The 21,971-nt window shown below is 39.8% G+C and overlaps 1 protein-coding gene across 1 annotated transcript in view; it reads left to right on the top strand.

Annotated features, from left to right (window-relative positions):
- Positions 1-10,713: 10,713 nt before the first annotated feature.
- The window catches only part of PSCA (prostate stem cell antigen), a 49,970-nt gene continuing 38,712 nt past the window's right edge, over positions 10,714-21,971 (top strand). Inside the window, exon 1 of the mRNA XM_075588993.1 lies at positions 10,714-10,987. Coding sequence (XP_075445108.1) covers positions 10,981-10,987 — 7 coding nt within the window. The 5' untranslated portion in view covers positions 10,714-10,980. The remainder of the gene's footprint in view (positions 10,988-21,971) is intronic.

Below are 21,971 nucleotides of genomic sequence, written 5' to 3'. Positions count from 1 at the left end.
ATTGTTTGTGGAAAATGCACCAACATCAGAGTTAACACAACTACAAAAGTTAAGTCAATTGACAACACATGAATCAGATTATCTACCATCATCCAATGTTAATATTGGTTATGCTGCATCTCAGCTAGAATTACTTATTGAACAGGGTCAGGAGGGTTCATATTTGAATATTGAACATAATGAAATTCCTCGGAGTTCTATAGATATCAATCAAAAGGACAACCTTTTACATTCTCCATTTACAGCCAAATCCACATTTTTTTCTGTACCATTCAAAGGGAGCCTTTATAGAAACTTTTTATACAATGGTGCTAAAAGACTTTGAATCTATGTGTCAGAATACTACTACTATACATAAAAAGAATTTATCTAAAGAAGAAAATATTGCATTAAAAGAGTTAATTAATGTGGGTAATCCTATCATCAGACAGGCAGACAAGGGGGGGGGGGATTGTCCTGCAGGACAGAGTGGACTATTTAACTGAAGCATACCGCCTACTATGTGATCAATCCTCCTATTGCGTTTTAGGTAAAGATCTAATGGAAGATTTCCAGGTTCAGTATAAGGTTTTTCTGATGAAAGCTCTTGATATGAGCATTATCAACAAATCAGAATATAATTTTTTATACATTCGTTCACCCAGAAACCCTATTTTTAACACATCCCCAAATTGCATAAACACATTACTATACCTCCAGGTAGACCTATCGTTTCGGGGGTGGAGTCGATGACGTCCAGCGTGTCCCAATATGTAGATTATTTTTTACAACCTATAGTGAGCAAATTAAGATCTTATCTTAGGGACACGCTGCACGTCCTTGTCTCCATCTCCGAAATCACATGGAAACCCACATATATCTGGGCTACATGCGACATAGCATCTTTATATACATGTATTAAACATGATAAAGGTCTATTGGCTACAAAATACTTTTTAGATCAAGAAAATAATATAAGTAATAGGCAGACTACATTCATATTACAAGCCATTTCATTTATTTTGAAGCATAATTATTTTTTATTTGAAGATTTATATTATTTACAGGTATGTGGGACGGCCATGGGCGCCAGGTTTGCCCCCAGCTATGCGAACCTCTACATGGGTTTGTGGGAGGAACACCATGTTTGGGATGATGCAGGTCTGGGGGCTGGCCTGGTGTTCTATGGCCGTTACATCGACGATATTATTATAATTTGGGATGGACATTTGGAAGATTTGGAATTACAATTAAATTCTTTTAACAACAATGATATGGATTTAAAATTCACGTTTGACATCAGTAAGGAGAAAATAGTGTTTTTAGATTTAGAACTAGGTATCAATGAGGAACATAAAATCATTACAAAAACTCATTTTAAATCTGTTGCAGCTAACAGTTATTTACAAAATAAAAGTAAGCATTACAGAAAGTGGCTAGACAACATCCCCAGGGGCCAGTTTCTCAGAATCAGGAGAAATTGTACTCTAAATTCTGATTTTCTGGCCCAGGGGGAATTGTTGGTTAAAAAATTTACAGCAAAAGGTTATGATTTACACATTATTCATGAGATTTTCAGACAGATCGGTGCCTTAAACCGTGTTGACCTGCTGGAGAGGTCAAAAAAGAAAAATTTTAGAAGTATCACTAATAGAATTGATGAAATCTAGAACATCTGATAAATCTCCTCTTTTTGTTACCACATATAATAATGCAGCTCAAGATATAGCATCTATTTTAAATAGACATTGGAGTATTATTTTGAGAGATCCTATTATTGGCTCAAAATTACCATCAAGAATTCCTGTAGTTTTTAAAAAAGCAAGGAATCTAAAAAATGTATTGGCTCCAAGTTGTTTGAAGCAAAACATAGATCATTCCATACGTGTTATATCGAAGAATGGTAATTCATCCTGTGGGCGCACTAGATGCCTAACGTGTACACTGCGACACACTTTATTCGAGCTCGGCTAGTCCCACGAATTCGGGTATACCCGGGTGTATTGAGGTTTGTGACTGTTTTCTGCCCGAGTGCATTGAGGTATTTTCCAGGCAGGAATTGAAGCATTTTATTCCCGCTGGCTGCAATACTGCACAGTATATATATATATATACTGCATTACAATTCATGAATTTATGCCATCTGGTAGACACGCGAAGCATTGCAGCCTATTAAATCCTAATCATTATCATTTAACAGATCAGCCGCCCGTCAGCCAGGCATGAACCCAGGCTGGGAAGGCAAACGCAACGGGGCTTGTCAGAGGTGAGGAGCGGCGCATTCCAGGTATCTGCCAGGTACATACTGGGTATTTGCTCGAATAAAGTGTGTCGGTGCAGTAGACATTTACAAAAAGTGAATCATATCTCTTCACATTACAATAAATCCATTCATGCAGTAAAAGGTCAGATCAACTGTCCATCTACATTTGTTATTTACATCATTATATGCCCTTGTGGTTATCAATACATTGGCAGGACAGCACTTGCTTTGAGCACACGCTTTTTAGAGCACAAGCGTAATATCATCCATGGTCTGACTACACATAGCCTATCAAGACACTATCTTGAGAAACATAATAAAGATCCTTCTTCACTTTCTGTTATGGGACTGGAACTAATCCCCTCCACATTACTGAATGGTGATAGACACAAGAAATTAAATATCAGGGAGACCTATTGGATTTATGTATTAGATACATTGAATCCAATGGGTCTCAATGATTGCATCGATACGAGCACCATAGTGTAATGGCTATTTTTCCTTTGTTTTCCTTTTTTTTATCCTCCCCTTTTTTTCATTGTCATTCGGGTTACAGAGGTCTGGTTTGAACATGTTTAGCATGTTCCCTCTGTTTCCCCATGTGGCTGTGTCTGAAGGGTTCCCTGGCCGGGAGTATAGTTTGAATAGTATATAAAGTTATAAAATTAAAAGTATAAAATTAAAATATTTAGTAATTTATTAATTATATCACTACATGTCTTAGTTTATTCACGGAATTATAATATTCCATATAAATATATCAAGCACATAGTTTTAATTATATATAAGTATTTAAATAAACACATATAATATTTATAAATTAATTTGGTTAATGTTATTTATATATATCATTAGATATTTATATACTATGTATTTCACAAATTATTTATTCATCTTTATTTGTTTATGAAACTATTTATTGTGGATTGCTGGATTTTTGCATCTGATCTCCATGTTAATTACAATCTTTCTTTGTTCGCTCTTCCTCCCCCTTTTTTCCTTTTTCCTTTTCCTTTCCCCTTTGTTATATTATATTACTAACATAATTATATTCCATATAATGATTAACTAATTCAATCTTTCCCTTGTCTCTTTTAATTTTCAAAACATACAGAACACCTACAAGCTCAAATTGAACCCCCAAAATACCCACAACATATATATAAGCATATAAGTTTCACAGAGGAGTGCTACTGAGCATGGCAATATGTATTTAAAACCAGAGACATAACATAAAACACAGACAAAGCTCAGTGCACATCCAGAAAAACTTATATACGGTACAGTGCCTAAATATACATGTATAAATTACTAATAAATAAAATGGTCTTTTAGTTTAACATTTTGGCCAAATTGTTGTAAGCCCTTGAGCCAAACTTCACGGCAGACCACGTTCAAGGGTCCCTACACTAATATACATTCTTAATAACCTGTGCATTGCCAGGAAGAATGATTTAAAATAAATCTGTCAATATGAGATGCAAAAGTTCTAAGTCTGATTGAAGCTTTTATTAACCTGTACATTACCAGGAAAAGCACTCTGTAATAGATTTGTCACAATCACACTGCATGCAGGCAAGTTCCCCTGATAGTTGGAGATGCCATGGAGTGAGCTTTTAACCATTTAAATGTGGGAGGGAGTGAGCTTCAATTGGATAGGAGGTTGCCACCCTCCAAAACAGCCAAGACTTGCTGCACAAGAATTATAAAACATACAGAACACCTATAAGCTCAAATTGAACCCCCAAAATACCCACAACATATATATAAGCATATAAGTTTCACAGAGGAGTGCTACTGAGCATGGCAATATGTATTTAAAACCAGAGACATAACATAAAACACAGACAAAGCTCAGTGCACATCCAGAAAAACTTATATACGGTACAGTGCCTAAATATACATGTATAAATAACTAATAAATAAAATGGTCTTTTAGTTTAACATTTTGGCCAAATTTTCACAAGATTCATTTGGGATATATTAGCTTAATATAAATAACACACATGAGTATATATTAGGTATATCCAAATTCAAAGATCATACTTCCTCTGTTTATGTAAATTTTCATAGGTCTCTCTCAATTTGGTGTATATATATATAATTCCATTAATATACAAACACACCATTAATTCGTTCTAATAATCATTCCATTTATTAGGTATTAGATCATTCATGGTATATTTTATGCATACTTCATTTATTTTAAGTATAAAATTATTTGTTATTGTATAGGTTTTGTGTATTATGGGGTGTTTTTATGTTTATCATATTTTGTTTTTCATATATTTTGGAACATGTAGTATGTTTATTTTTAATGTTTCATTTTTTCCTTAAGTCACACATCGTTTCACTATACGTAGTGTCACGATGTGTGATATTAATTTATCAAGCTTAGATATTCATTTAATTAATATCAATATAATGTACTGTGTTTTAGTTTATTAATTAATTATTTTAGTCATTTATTTATATATATATATATATATATATATATATATATATATATATATATATGGTTATCCTTGACATTTTTAATATGGTTGTAAAGTGGACACATTGATTTATGACTGTTTAGATAAAATTATATCAATGTATTATAAATTAATGGTATTTCAATTAATCTGATATCTAAAGAATTATATGTAATTAATATTTTTGGTCATATGGGTTGTTTTTTGAAACTTCCAAAATGATTAACTATGTTTATTAGATCAATGTTTTGTGTATGATATATGTCAAACTTCTTTATAGCCATTTATGACATGTGATATAGTTTATCAATATTATCTCCAATTATTGCTCTCTTTTAAAGTGGTATGTTTAAACCTGTAACTTTAATAACATCCAGCACAGATGACCTGATTTAATTATTTAAACCATTTGGGTTGTATTTGTGAAATTGGACTGAGGCATTATAAATAGCAAGCCATTACAATGATTGTCCATCCCCTGATGAAATCCGCCGAGTCAGAAGAAACGCGTAGGGCTTGTGGGTAATGAATTACGTTGGTGGAGCAGTCCAGACGCCAACAGCAGACATCAGCAAAGAAGTTCCTGGAAATCTGCCTAAGACGAGCCGTGCTGAACAGGAACTGCAGGCTGCTCATTCGGGTTGCCGGAGAGACGCTGAGACGGTGACACCAGCAGCAGTGAAGCCATGCCGTTCACACAGCTAGATTGAATGGAGGGAACTTGCTGCCGTCTGACATCTGTTTGGTGCATGGGCTTGTCCCATACAACGCTTTTAATACACTGGCAAAGTGTGAGTGTGCAATTGTCTATGTTCGTGGTAAATTAAACCTTTATTATTGGATTTTACACATGGATCGGGCGCTTTTTCTTTCTCTTTTTTTCTAATAGGTATCGTTTGGGAGGTTGTTGACCCCAAGAAGGAAGCTGCCCGGACCACATATTTCCTTTAAGGTTTTTCAAATAGTTCTAGGACATTTTATTATTATTTTTCACTTTCAATAGACATTTTTTTGAACTTTCTCTTTATCATTCATTTTTACGTCAACATTTTTAAGATTTTGTTTATTTGTATGGTTATATTTTTTTATTTGCACATTTTTTCACTTTTTTATTTTTTATTTTAAACATAATTACACCTCCATCATCCTGTTTCACCCCATTAATGGTTTATACATAGGCATCTGTGCAGGGTGTGGCATTTTGTCAATCAGGACCTGGGTTGCAGCAATTTGGGTGCATGGTATCACAGGCGCTGTATTTATTTTTTTATCATATATTACAAACATTGCCTATTGCCATGTCCTAGTATATGAAACACAAAGTGAAGAATGTACCACACATATGCCATTACAATCCAAGATTCACAAATAATTAGCTTAGACATACTGTAATCATCACATCCGTTGAACATTATAAACTTATACAATCTCACCTCTAATGGCTATAGCATTACTACTGCAAAGTGGAAGCAATGACTGTGTGTATTGGCCACTAATTCCCTGTTGTTGTGTGATTAATAATTGATGACAATTGAAAGCTGCTTCACATGGATTATATATTTTGTATGTAACATACATAATACTTAATTTCAAAAAATATATTTTTGTAGCTTATATATTACATATACAGTTAGGTCCGGAAATAATTGGACACTGACACAATTTTCATAATTTTGACTCTGTACGCCACCACAATGGATTTGAAATTAAACAACTGAGATGCATTAGAAGAAATGCAGACTTTCAGCTTTAATTCAAGGGGTTGAACAAAAATATTGTATGAAATGTTAAGGAATTGCAACCATTTTTATATACAGTCCCTTTATTTCAGGGGCTCAAATGTAATTGGACAAATTAACACAATCATAAATAAAATGTTCATTTTTAATACTTTGTCGAGAATCCTTTGCAGGCAATGACTGCTTGAAGTCTGGAACGCATGGACATCACCAAACGCTGGGTTTCCTCCTTTGTGATGCTTTGCCAGGCCTTAACTGCAGCTGTCTTCAGTTGTTGTTTGTTCATGGGTCTTTCTGCCTTAAGTTTTGTCTTCAGCAAGTGAAATGCATGCTCGATCGGGTTGAGATCATGTGATTGATTCAGCCATTGCAGAATATTCCACTTCTTTGCCTTAAAAAACTCCTGGGTTGCTTTTGCAGTATGTTTTGGGTCATTGTCCATCTGTAAAGTGAAGCGCCGTTCAATCAACTTCGTTGAATTTGGCTGAATCTGAGTAGACAATATATCCCTATACACTTCAGAATTCATCTGGCTGCTTCTGTCTTCCGTCACATCATCAATAAACACTAGTGACCCAGTGCCATTGTAAGCCATGCATGCCCATGCCATCACACTGCCTCCACCATGTTTTACAGATGATGTGGTATGCTTCGGATCATGAGCCGTTCCAAGCCTTCTAAATACTTTTTTCTTCCCATCATTCTGGTACAGGTTGATCTTAGTTTCATCTGTCCAAAGAATGCTGTTCCAGAACTGATCTGGCTTCTTTTAGATATTGTTTGGCAAAGTCTAATCTGGCCTTACTATTCTTGAGGCTTATGAATGGTTTGCACCTTGTGGTGAACTCTCTGTATTTGCTCTCGTGAAGTCTTCTCTTTATGGTAGACTTGGATAATGATATGCCTACCTCCTGGAGAGTGTTCTTCACTTGGCTGGATGTTGTGAAGGGGGTTTTCTTTACCATGGAATGGATCCTACGATCATCCACCACTGTTGTCTTCCGTGGACATCCAGGCCTTTTTTTGTTGCAGAGCTCACCAGTGCATTCTTTTTTTCTCAGAATGTACCAAACTGTTGATTTGGCCACTCCTAGTGTTCCTGCTATCTCTCTGATGGATTTTCTTTTTTTTGCAGCCTAAGGATGCCCTGTTTCACTTGCATTGAGAGCTCCTTTGACCGCATGTTGTGGGTTCACAGCAACAGCTTCCAAATGCGAATGCCACACATGGAATCAACTCCAGATCTTTTACCTGCTTAATTGATGATGAAATAACAAAGGAATAGCCCACACCTGTCCTTGATACAGCTTTTGAGTCAATTGTCCAATTACTTTTGGTCCCTTGAAACAGAGGGGGCTACATATAAAAGAGGTGTAATTCCTCCAATTAGGATGTGAATACCCTCAAATTAAAGCTGATAGACTGCACTTCAAGTCCATATTCATTATTTAACTGTAACTTGAATTTATTTTGGTACACAGCCGAAATAACAAAACTTGTATCAGTGTCCAATTATTTCCAGACCTAACGGTAAATAATGAAACATAAACCTCTACATGAAATTTGGATATACTCTAAGTGCAATTTGTATAACACTGACTGACCCATTAGCCAACCGTCGCCATTTTTCCCCACTTCAAATGCACGGAAGACTAAAGAGCTCTGCAGGATATAGGAATCATGGCAGGAACCTGGAAATAGGGCCACCACACTCAGAATTTTCATGTGCGCGTCACATACTACCTGCACATTAAGCGAGTGGTAATGTTTCCTGTTACGGAAACACATCTCACTTTCACGTAGCGGGGTAAACGCAACACGTGTGCAATCTATAGCACCCATCACATTGGGTGCACTGCTACATTATAAAATGCAGTCTTCAGTTCCTGCCACTCTGTCTGCTGCCTAGGAAAATGTATATAATTCCTAGCATGTCTAGTCAGTGCACATGGAAACGGGGTAAGGGCCAGCGAGATGTTGCCTGCGAAACCCTGCCTACTATGCCCACAGTTGTCTGTAAAGACACAGAAGCAAGAAAATGTAATGAGCACAGCAATTTAACAATGCCAGGCACTGCATGACTACTGTCTGGAGCATTCAGGTGTGTGTTAACACAACGCTAAGGAGGAAAGACATCAGCAATGATCTGAGAGAAGCAATTGTTGCTGCCCATCAATCTGTGAAGGGTTATAAGGCCATTTCCAAACAATTTAAAGTCCATCATTCTACAATGAGAAAGATTATTCAAAAGTGGAAAACATTCAAGACAATTTCCAATCTTCCCAGGAGTGGACGTCCCAGCAAATTCACCCCAAGGTCAGAACGTGCAATGCTCAGAGAAATTGTAAAAAAAAAACAAGAGTTACATCTCAGACTCTACAGGCCTCAGTTAGCATGTTAAATGTTAAAGTTCATGACAGTACAATTAGAAAAAGACTGAACAAGTATGGTTTGTTGTGAAGGGTTGCCAAGAGAAAGCCTCTTCTCTCTAAAAAGAACATGGCAGCACGGCTTAGGTTTGCAAAGTTGCATCTGAACAAACCACAAGACTTCTGGAACAATGTCCTTTGGACAGAAGAGTGGAGATGTTTGGCCATAATGCACAGCGCCACGTTTGGTGAAAACCAAACACAGCATATCAGCATAAACACCTCATACCAACTGTCAAGCCCCGTGGTGGAGGGATGATGATTTGGGCTTGTTTTGCTGCCACAGTACCTGGGAAGCTTGCAGTCATTGAGTCGACCATGAACTCTTCTGTTTACCAAAGTATTCTAGAGTCATATGTGAAGCCATCTGTCCGACAGCTAGAGCTTGGCCGAAATTGGGTCATGCAACAGGACATTGATCCCAAGCACACCAGCAAATCTACAACAGAATGGCTGAAAAAGAAAAGAATCAAGGGGTTGCAATGGCCCAGTCAAAGTCCAGACCTCAACTCGATTGAAATGCTGTGGCGGGACATTAAGAGAGCGGCGCATAAACAAATGCCCACAAACCTCAATGAACTGAAGCAACGTTGTAAAGAAGAGTGGGCCCAAATTCCTCCACAACGATGTGAGAGACTGATAAAGTCATACAGAAAAGATCACTTCAAGTTATTGCTGCTAAAGGTGGTTCTACAAACTATTGAATCATAAGGTGTACAGTACTTAGTTTTTCACACATGGCTTCTCCATTTTGGCTTTATTTTTGTTAAATAAATCATGACACGGTGTAATAAATCATGTGTTGTTGTTCATCTGAGGTTGTATTTACCTAATTTTAAGACCTGCTAAGGAACAGATGATTGTTATTATGTCCTGATATGTAAAACCATGGAATCCAAAGAGGGTGTACATTCTTTTTCACATGACTGTATATACTGTACACACACATATACACACACACACACACACACACACACACATATATACAGTATATACACACACACACATATATACAGTATACACACACACACAGGTCATATGTTTTGTCTGGGCCATTAAGGATCCAAAGTCACTTGGAATCCAGAAGTCATTAGTCAGTGGCTGTTCTTTGCTGGGTCCCCAGGATGTCAGCTTACTAGTCACCCATGGCAACCTGGGCAAGACATGCTGTGCTGTCACTGTGGAGCCTACTTTTCATTACTTCCAGTTTGCATGATAACTAATAGAGCAACTGCTCTCAGAATTACAATGTAAATATGTACACATAAATGCATTTTCACATGCGATAAGAAAAATAGCTGGCAACCGTGGAAAATCTGACAGCAAGTGTACAGTGATTTTTCCGGGGTTTTAAGTGCAAGTGGGAATCTGTGCAGTCATAAGTGCAACTTTCTAAACACATTTTAAAGTAGGGATTAAGATGAGTTAAATAAACATTGTCTGATCAGACATCATTTAAAGTTTACAATAAAATGGTTTCATTTAGCAGCACATTCTAGCCGGGAATTCTTCACTGTCTCTGTGTAATTTTCAGCAGCATTAGGCAGTAATGAGTTTAAGCTTATTGGAAGTCGTGGATAAACGGCATAGCTAAGTCAAATCACTCACTTCAGTTTTTATTGAGACCTAATGTGCCCCACACTTACAGTACACCTTGACTTGAAAACATCATCAATTACAAGAATGACAGACCCCATGGAGTCAATGTAAGGAGCTCAATTTTGGAAGTCATATTGCACAAGGAAAAAAAGCTGGCTTTCACTGACATCAATCACTTCCACATTCATTACACACATACAGTACACACACTGTCCCCTCAGTCTGTCACTGTTACACACAAACACACACACACACACACACACACACATATACACACTCACATACACATACATACACACATATACTCACACACATACACATACACACACACCTCCCTCCCTCCCTGTACCTCTACTGGGGGGGAGGAGAGAAGGGAGCTGGTTCCTGGCCACGGGACACACAGAGACAGCTGATATCCTGGCCCAGACTACGTGAGATCCTCCCCTCCCCCTCTTGGAGACAGCTTCTCTGCACAGAACACAGATCAGCTGCTGTAGATGCTGGGTAAGTGCTGCGTGGGGTTACCGCTTTGACGCCGGCTTCAGGGAGAGCTGGGAGAGTTATCCCTGCTCTCCCCCTCCAGCGGACACGGAACCCCTGATCGCGGTGGCCATTTTTTTATTATTGCGATCCCGGTTATAACTCGGTCTCATTCTGTGGCCCCGAGCACCGCATTATAATGGGGTTAAGCTGTATATATTTTGAGTTCGCCAACTTTCTCATTTCATCTTTGTTTGTTTTTCGATCTCTGAAACTGGGGGATGCCTTCCACCCACATCCTCCCCATCGTCCCGCATCCTCCCGCAGCCCCCCACACCCCATTTCCAGCCACTCCAGGAGTCATCAAACTCTGTTAAATAGGAGTTAATATCGCAGCTGTTTAAAAATATATATTATGTGGTTTTACTGCAAAGCTATGACCAAACTCATTGACATCGTGCTCAAATTTGACCTAGTGCAATATTTAAATGCCAATCACAATGCGGTAATTAACTCAACAGATAAGTACGAGTTACTGTAATTACCTCAAGCCATGCAGTGGGGGAGTGGAATAAGATATTTCTATCATCGGGTTATGTATTAAAATGTATTACAATCCCTAGTGCAGAATAGAGATGAACTCCTTTAATGTTTGTAGTTACCAATATAAACCACAGTCACCTAAAGGGTTAACATGTTCCTAACATTACACCACCTACCCCCTTGACTACCTATGAGGCTATTAAAGCATTGAATGGCAATTCTTTACTAACCAGTAAGGCAAACAAGGGGTTAAACCCTAACACCACCCCATGACCCCCACTCAAACCACCCATCCTGGGGGCACCTACCCCCAAAACCCACCCCCATCCCAAATTCCGTAATAGTTGCTTAGGTAGCCAAAGGGAGTAGTTAAGGTAGTATTTGGACATATTAACTCCTTAGTAGTGAGCCAATGCCCTACACCAATATGTAGGGAGAGATAAAAATGTGTATTTTGAAGCGATGTTCCAGGGTTTGCTCTCCATTGTGCCATGGTGACAAATCAGCTTCTAAAATCTTTCACAGGTTTATGCAGAGGGGTTTATGCCAGAACCAGATTTATTGCTACACCTAAACATTCAAAGACGGTCAAATAATATGATCCATCCAGCTAAACTATCTGCATTATGTGCACTGTCCAAATTGACAAACACACACACACAGCCCTTTCAAGCTCAGATCCCAAATCCACCACCTCTTCCATCACATATATTGTCAAAAGGAGGGCTAGTAGGATTGTGATCTCATGTATAGAACAAAACACAAAAGGGCCCAGTGCTACATCTAATGTGACAACTTATATAGTTAAATACTTATCTGTATATCTTCTCAGAAGCAAGGGCCATTAAGCTCAATTCTTAAGCCAAAGTATTTTAAGCCTACAGCCACGTCACAGTATGGCCCGTCTGTAGGTCTTAACACTGCTGTACCTGCAAAATGCTTCTGAGAAGATGTACAGATACGTATTTAACTATATAATATGTCACGTGAGATGTAGCAGAGGGACTTTCTGTCTTTTGTTCTATACATGAGGTCCCAATCCTAATAACACTCTTTCTGACACAATATATACAGTATGATGTGGTGGATTTGGGTTCTGAGCTTACAGGGGCTGTGTGCGCTTGTTAATTTCAGTTGGTTAAACAACATGGAGGTTAGTGCCCCCTGCTCCCTGTTTCCAAGCTCACTCATCCCACCTTTTTTTATTGCAGTCCTTGCTAAGCAAAGATGGGGGAGTGTACCTGAGACAGGTACAAAAGGTCCCTTATATTGGCGCACAGCAGACCCTTATGATATACTATGGTCAGGGGTGAATGAATATGTACAAAGCACAAAAAAAATAAAAAAAGTTTATTAAATATCTTTAAAATGTTGTGTGGTGTAATTCACTTATTAGCAAGTCTAGGTTGTATAGTAGCTGCCTGCACTACTGTAAGGTAATCCATACAGGTTCATTCCACCTACCCTGCCCTATCAGCGCAAGGCATTACCTTAGTTGCACCGGAACATTGCTACACATGCGCAGTAAGAGAGTCTCTTACCTATAAGCACAACAGTGCTAGGCTATCTGTCCTTCAGTCCTGGAGGTATACAGCATTTACCATACAGCTGCACATCTCTTATGAACCCTAGAGATACCTATACTCAAAGCAGGGTATAGCAATTGTAATTTACCTACCTTGCCTCATATACGCATGAATCTCATCTGCCCTCACGATTCTTCCGACAATATCCACGTGACACACGCGCAGTGGGATTCTCTCACTACACGACACAGCACGGCTGGGAACTATATGCTCAGCCCAGGCATAGGTAGTTACCTTCGTGCTGTTTAGCTTTGGATTTTAGCCTTTCCAAATCAGCGCATTACATCAGTGCAGGCAGCTACCATACAACCTAGACTTGCTACACACACTATCAAGATTTGGCTGAGTATCAGTAAACATTTGCATGCAGTGATCTCTCACACTCTGTCTCAAACACCTCCTATTTTGAGCCATCTGGCATGAGATCACTACCCCACACTGGCACTGACTAGGGATACCCAGTAGTAGTATAGACTTATCCAGTCTATGTTTATCTAAGTGAATTACACCACACAACATTTTAAAGATATTTAATAAACTTTTTTTATTTTTTTGTGCTTTGTACATATTCATTCACCCCTGACCATAGTATATCATAAGGGTCTGCTGTGCGCCAATATAAGGGACCATTTGTACCTGTCTCAGGTACATTCCCCCATCTTTATCACGACACTCCCTTGGCAGCACGCTACTCCATCTAGGGGTTTGAGCGAGGTCTCTCTCCATAGTAGTCCTTGCTAAGCACCTGTAAATGCTGGATACTATTTTTGCGCCATGAATTTGAATGGGGCTGAGCTCATCTCCAGCACTGGGAAGTGACAGCATTTTCAATAGGGACCTCAAAGATCAAAGCTCAAATCCCACCAGGAATGAATACATCTTACAATATGGACTTTCATTTCCATTTCATAACCTTAAAATGATCAACCCCACTGACAGCTTAGGGCCAAGTCTAATTGGTAAGTAGGGAGAACGTACAGAGACAGTAGGAGGGAGTTCTGGTAAGTGCGTCTGCAGGGGGCCAAGCTTTATGTATCATGTGTCCATGATTATCCAGTGCTATTCATATGCTTCTTTAAGCAATTGTGTCTTAAGGTGGGTCTTTAAGGTGGATAGAGAGGGTGTTAGTCAGGTACTGAGGGGAAGGGCATTCCAGAGGTGTGGGGCAGTCAGTGAGAAAGGTTTAAGGCGGGAGAGGGCTTTAGCTACAAAGACAGCCAGGTAGCTGCCAGGGACCCATGATTAAAAGGGAATACAGTACAGAATGCATTAATTGGCCACTGGGCTTACATAGTTAACCCCACACACACAATTTCTAGCTAATAACCCTATGGGGGACAGTATAAGGGGGACAGAATTACAGGGCAATACGGTAATGTACAATATTACACACGAGAAATTACACTCTGATCCCTTGAAATACGGTTTCAGGGGCAGCCAGCCGGGCATCACCTTCATTAATGAAGGCCGGCTACCCCCTGCCGTCACAACATTACTTAAAGCCACATCACATTTTAACATGTTTGAGGGAAAGACCTTTTTTTATGTCCTATAAATTATAAACAGGAACTTCCCTTTAAAAATTATGTTTAAAAAAGGGGGGAAGGGGTAAAGCAAACCAGATAACATTGTAATGGAAATACTTGAGCCTGCAAAGAGAAAGCAACGGGTGAAAAGTCATATGCCCCAAACATGACATTTTTGTCATTGAGGGGCAAAGGGTGTAAAAAAAAATGAATTTAAAAGAAAAACTGGTCTGGCCAGTTGTTCTGGGTCTCTGTGTTCATCCAATGCCTCAAAGCCACTGGAGCTCCAAATGGTCTAAGATGAATATCCGTCTATGTCACCAAGCCGAGTGTGTATAAAAATGTCGTCCCTGAGCTGAAGGAACCATTCCTGATCTGCTTCTGGGAACCTCTCAAGATGAGGAGTCTTCTCACTATCGCTGTGCTCTCAGTCTATTTTCTTGGGCCAGGTAAGCCAATATCATGCTGAGAAAGAGGAGGGAGTGTGTAGGATTGATGATGGGATAAATAGACCTGTAGCCTTTACATATCCTTTTGCTTTTTTTTCTTAAAGTTTGACAAATTGCATCATTGTGGATATATGTAGAAATAAAACAAAACACAAATGACACAGTTCTGCATTGCTGATGTACTGTAATAGTATGAGTTGTGGTACTGTAATTGGAGTCTAATTAATGATCTATGAAGTCGCATTAATACCTTTTACTCTGTGCTGCCAATAACCTTCCCCCATTGCTTTGTTCAATGAATGTAAATTAGAATTGTGCTAAAATATGCCTAAATATAAGGACCTCTTACAATGACCCTCGTTTCAGTGAAATAATGTGAGACAATAAAACAGACGTTCGCAGCATTTAGGAGAAGAAAGTCAAAGCAATTTTGTGGCTTTTAGCTAAACACACGAAAGGAATTCACATTGATTTCAGGGAACCCAGCTGTGTTAATCCGATGGGCCATTAGTCTGCTGTGGCAAATTTGGAAAGGATTTCGGGGAGATCTCGAAAACCAATTCGAGAAATGGTCGGATAACGGCCGCTGCATCTGTATGCACTAACCCAGGGGTGGGCAACTCCAGTCCTCAATGGCCACAACACGGTCAGGTTTTCAGAATATCCCTGCTTCAGCACAGGCGCACCCCTGTACTAACTTGACATTTTTCAATCTGCGCCATGACTATAAAAAATAAGTCGTTTTTTTGCCGCACACATGAGCTGCGCTAGTACCGATGTTAATGGTATGTACGCAAAAAGGATGTTTATTTGCACAAAATGTCTGTTAATAGTGTTCGGGCAGAAATAGGTTGCTATGAAACAACCAAAAATGTATTGGACTCAGCACAGATGTTTCAGTCTTTAATAATAACTTTATGTCGTATAGCACGTTTCTCCCGATGGGATTCGCAACGCTTCACAATTCACAGATAGGGTTGTCAGGTGTCCAGTATTGAACCGGACTGTCCTGTATTTGGACCCTCTGTCCAGTAAAAAATGAGAGGTAATACTGGACATGTATGTGTCCGGTATTACCTGTCTGGACTTAGTGACCTAGCTGGATTGGGGGGGCTGTGAGATTTCCCTGAGAGGGGAGAGAGCAGGGCTGTTGCTAGGGGTGGACAGTTTTCTCCTTTCTGACTAGCTGCTGCTGGGTAATGCAGCCAATGAGGAGGAGGTGTCAGGAGCCTGGGAGTGGGGCCAAAGAGAGGAGGAAACAGCATGTAGAGGGGTGTGTGTGTGTGTGTGTGTGTGTGTGTGTGTGTGTGTGTGTGTGTGTGTGTGTGTGTGTGTGTGTGTGTGTGTGTGTGTGTGTGTGTGTGTGTGTGTGTGTGTGTGTGTGTGTGTGTGTGTGTGTGTGTGTGTGTGTCTGTGTGTGTGTGTGTCGGGGGCGTGTCGCACCTTTCACCATTGTGTCCAGTATTTTTGGAGAAGCCTTCTGGCAACCCTATTCACAAACACTAACTGGGCTTAAAGTGAAGCAATTTCTGTGATTTCTTCCACATTGGTAAATGTTTTGAGCCCGTCCGGGACCTTTGTCAGGTGTTATGGAGGTTCATGTTTGTACTTTATTGGGAGGTCTGTTTTCGAAGGATTGGTACTTTATTTTGAGGTTCATGTTTGTGTACTGCACTGTTGTCTTGACAAATGTCTGAAACTTTGACCAACATGAAATAAATCACAGAAATTGCTTCACTTTAAGGGGGGACAAGGGGGGTGTATGTTAAAAAAAACTACATAAAGTGTCGTTCCCCTTCTAACCATCCACAATACAGACAAATAACACAAAAATCAAGTTAACAGAGTTGAACCCACACATCCTCCTCGAAAATGTAACCATCCGCCAATACAACTTTACAGTCTAATTAGATGGAAAGGGCAGAATGAAGATTTCTCTTAATTAACGCTAATAACAGTCATTCAGCCCATCTGGGATTTCAGAAGCAGCGCCAAGGGGAGAATTATTTTTAGTCACTATTGTGTGGGCTGGAGGACCTGATGAAACACACACAGTAGATCAAAGTCCCTTGTGCAAACATCGCTGATTGGCTGAGCAAGCACATCGGATGCACCGAATGATGTGAATATTCCAAGCCAATTCAGCAGATAATGCTACTGTAATGCAAGGCTCGGTGAGTATAATAGATACAATGTAATGAATAGGCTGTATCACTTTGAATTCTGGAATCGTACTCTTGATAGAATACAACAAAAGGTGCATTTATAGTGATGTTTATATTTTCCTGCCCTCAGTATAATAATGTTGAGATCATTGAAGTCTCGGGCACAGCTTCCAGTTGGGGTCGAGCGGAACTGTCAAAATCCGCTCCCCAGGATTTCCCACACTTTCCCTTTAAATTCCATTCCGTGGTTAACAATCCATCCACGGATTGCGTATTAAACAATCTGAGCGGATCAATCCGAATCTGTCATTGGATACAGTCTGGGGGGATTTTTAAGAATCCGCAATCAGATTCCATATTGAATCAGAAATCCTCACCTGGGATTGTTAAAAATTCTCTCTACTCTCTCCTCTCTCCACTTTCTCTCTCTACTCTCTCTCCTCTCTCCACTCTCTCTCCACTCTCTCTCCTCTCTCTCTCCTCTCTCTCCTCTCTCTCCACTCACTCTCTCTCTCTCCACTCTCTCTCTCCACTCTCTCTATCCACTCTCTCTCCTCTCTCTCTCCTCTCTCCTCTCTCTCCTCTCTCTCCTCTCTCTCTCCACTCTCTCTCCTCTCTCTCTCCTCTCTCTCCACTCACTCTCTCTCTCCACTCTCTCTATCCACTCTCTCTCCTCTCTCTCTCTCCTCTCTCTCTCTCCTCTCTCCTCTCTCTCCTCTCTCTCCTCTCTCTCTCTCCTCTCTCCTCTCTCTCCTCTCTCTCCTCTCTTTCTCTCCCTCCCCTCCGATTTAATCTGAGTGCTAATTTTTTTTTTTTATTAGGGGGGGGGCAACTCCAGTCCTCAAGCCCCCCAACAGGTCAGGTTTTCAGGATATCCCTGTTTCAGCACAGGTGGCTCAATCAGAGGCTCAGTCAAAGAATGAGCCTCTGAGCCACTTGTGCTGAAGCATAGATATCCTGAAAACCTGGAGTTGACCACCCGATATCTGGCAGAGACGTGCCTCTCCTCTGTGTTGCCCTGACATTTATTAAAGAAAGGCTTTATTGTAATTAACCCTTTCACTATCAGACTGTCCAGCATCGAAGAGCCACTTAGTGTGACTTTAGTGGCTATATACGGTATGTAGGTGATTACAGTATCGTACAGGCTCAGAAAATGTTCGTTTAGTTTCTGGCATTTTGCGTAGCTCTGCATTGCTGGCACCTCTGGCAGCGAGAAACCTAAGGAAAGCTATTCTCTATAGAGTACATACTGCAATTATTTAAGCCCCTATGTGCACGTGCCCTCTTATATACTGCCCATTTTTTAGAAATCCTGCCAAAGTTGGCGAAATACTGAGCGATCTGAACTTTCGTTAAAATTTGATTAAACGCGAAATTTTAAGAGACAACCAAAAAGTACTGTATGCAAAGCCAATTGGTAGACATTTGCACACCCCTACATATTATGCTCCGTGCATAGCCCCTTTAGCATAAGCAAATGACCAATACAAGGCCCAGATTAACTAAACGGGGCGATGCAGTCGCACGCCTTAACTCCTTACAATGAATGAATAAACAAGGGAATCTGGAGCCAGGTGTTCACATTTTTTAATTGCACAATGTATCTGTGCTGCTCATAAAGAAAAAAGGCTTGAGCAAGCCGGGAATTGAACCTGTAATTATGAAGGAGCTATTTCTCTGCCATCTCTTCTGCTGCTCCTGAAATACTATGAGCTGCCCCCGGAGGAAACAATCTGCTTACTTTGGACATTAGAACACTCCTTGAAAAAGCTTTTTGAGCCAAAGTCCGGTACGGTTGCAGTAATATCCGTACTGAAAACAGGTTAAACAGGGTTGGTCTGAGACAGTCAGCTGAAGGTTGGAGCTGAAGGTTGCAAGAACATCCTCTCAATAAATAAGTAGACGGGAAGTCTCGTGATTTGTTCACAGAGACAACACAGGTCGGGAGGATTTCTTTTTATTGCATAGTAATGTTTGGGGGGGGGAATTGCTTTGCATAAACATTTTGGGGAATGTAAAACATGCTAAGGACCACATTAGAGCAGACATTTATTTTCAAGACTTAAAAAATGCTCTACAACTACCTGTAGTATCACTGACTCCAGCCTAGTGTTAATCCAGTCCATGTTTTCAAACTCTAAAAAGAAACTCATTACAGTATGCTTCCAAAGAGTCCTGTTTCCAAAGAGTCCTGTTTCCAAAGAGTCCTGTTTCCAGAAATTGACACAGTAGCACAGTAGCACAGTACTGTACACATTACAATTCATTCATTTCATTGCATATATTTGCGCACAATCCACGAAATTCAAACAAAGCAACCGCGATAAACACATGTGCCTGGGGCGATTGGCCGTGTTCATGCCGCGTGGAATACAGCAGCGCACACGAAAACGGCGCCGTGATTTCTTAAAATAATGACCACCGCATCTGTATATCGGTCACCTTAAAGATGGCTACCTCCTTGATGGATTCCTTAACTCATGTTAACCGATCCAACTGCATCAACTATTGTTTCGATTAAAACTTTCCCGTTAAGTTTTCAAAATGCTACATATTATCAACTAGATTTGTGGATTTTACATAAGCAATTTCAGACATACGGTACTTGTAAGTAGAGAGGGGCGTATCCGCCCATATCTGTTTCCACGATTTGCGCTGATGTTACCCCCAAAATCCTTTTCACGGTATGTAAAATCCGCCACCGGTTTCAAGCCGCGCGGCTTCATCAAAGCCCACCATTGGATACAACCCGTGGACGGATTTGTAGGATCCAATCCACGGATGCAGCAATCCGTTGGCGGATTCTTATGAATCCTGCTGAATCTACGGATTGGATTATAAAAATCCGTCCACGTTTTTTGGAATCCGTGGAGCGCATGGGTAATAATAATTAAAAAAAAATCATCTGGATAATGCGAATTGCTCTTTTTGACATTGATCCGCTGCGGATCCAAATTTGACAAACAAGCTCCCTTTTCTCTTCTTGTAAGATCGAATGCACCTTCCGGTCGGACTGCACAATACAGGTTCTATCTACAACTCCCATCACGCTGCTGGAGATTGAGGGTCACTTTTCTGCTTTCCCAGAATAAGAGCCACTAATTGTACAAAACACCTTTCTGATCAGTTCCGGTAAACTCCCATTTCTTTGTCCTCTGCTTATGACACGTAAGGAAAATAACCGTGTTCCGTTCAAAGGGGGGGGGGGTCGTGTTTACAAATCTTAATGTAATTGGCTTCTTTAAAACGATTCAGTCCCCTTTAAAGTATGTATGTCTTTATTTATATTGAGCGATTAATGTACATAGCGCTTCACAGCAGCAATACAGCTGACAATCATATCACTAACAAATAATACAAATAACACGTAATGGGAAGAAGTGCTTCAGACATAAAAGTAACATTAAGGAAAAGGAGTCCCTGCCCCGAAGAGCTTACAGTCTAATTGGTAGGTAGGGAGAACGTACAAAGACAGTAGGAGGATGTCCTGATAAGTGCATCTGCAAGGGGGCCAAGGTTTATGTAGGAGGTGTAAAATATCAGCCATGGAGCTATTCATATGCTTCATTAAGGAGGTGTATTTTAAGGTGGGTCTTAAAGGTGGATAGAGAGGGTGCTAGTCGGATATTGAGGGAAAGGGCATTCCAGAGGTGTGGGGCAGTCAGTGTGAAGGAATTAAGGTGGGAGAGGGCTTTAGATACAAAGGGGATAGAGAGAAGACATCCTTGAGCAGAACGCAAGAGTCGGGGTGGTGCATAGCAAGAAATTAGGGCTGAGATGTAAGGAGGGGCAGAAGAGTGTAAAGCTTTATAAGGGAGGAGGAGAATTGAGTGTGTGATAAAGGATTTTATAGGAAGCCAGGAGAGTGATTTCAGCAGGGGAGACGCCGAGACAGATTTAGCAAAGAGTAGAGTGAGAAAATGTTTACTTATTTACTTTCTGTGAGAAAAATAATACAAATTCTATTTTCTAAGGGTCAGTACAGTTCTAATTTATCTGGTAATAATTTTTCTTGCCTTTTAATAATAATGGCAGTTTTGGTGCAATAAAGCAAGTCACGGCATGAATTTCTAAAGGCATGCTGTTTATATTATCTTGTTTATATAAACCTCTGAAATTAGGAATTTGTATTTCAATTCATTTATTTTATTGATCTTTCAGTGATTTTTACAACTTGTATGGTCCGGGTGGGACTACGTCATCATTCTATCGTAGACTAACCAGTCTGTCTGTTACAATGCACTGTAACTACGAGGGCTGAAGCATACGTGCTATAAATATATAGCCCCTCTACAGCAGCGTAAACGTGTATTATTACAGTATCATGAATGCCACTAATTGTTCATTGACTTCTGAGTACTTTACAGGGAACAACATATAAATTAAGGGACAATGTCCCTTTACACCTTCCTGTTTGGTGTTTAGGAAGGTGAAGCAACCATATTTTTTAGGCGCCATTCAGTAAAATGTAGCAAATTAATCTGCAAACTCAGACTTTTAACTACATGGCTACATACAAGGGTTCTTCATTAAATTGATATAGGGCTGATTAGGTTAATTACAGTTTAATGAATACAGGTAGAGCATTTAGATTGTAAGCTCTTCGGGGCAGGGACTCCTTTTCCTAATGCTTTAATTTCTGAAGCGCTTATTCTCATTATGTGTTATATTATGTCACGTGTATTACTGCCGCACAATATTAGTTAACTCTGCTTCCAAATCTTTTTTTATATATT

The sequence above is a fragment of the Ascaphus truei genome, chromosome 2 (genome assembly GCF_040206685.1).
Source record: "Ascaphus truei isolate aAscTru1 chromosome 2, aAscTru1.hap1, whole genome shotgun sequence".
NCBI lineage: Eukaryota > Metazoa > Chordata > Amphibia > Anura > Ascaphidae > Ascaphus > Ascaphus truei.
This window is presented reverse-complemented; position numbering and strand designations above follow the sequence as displayed.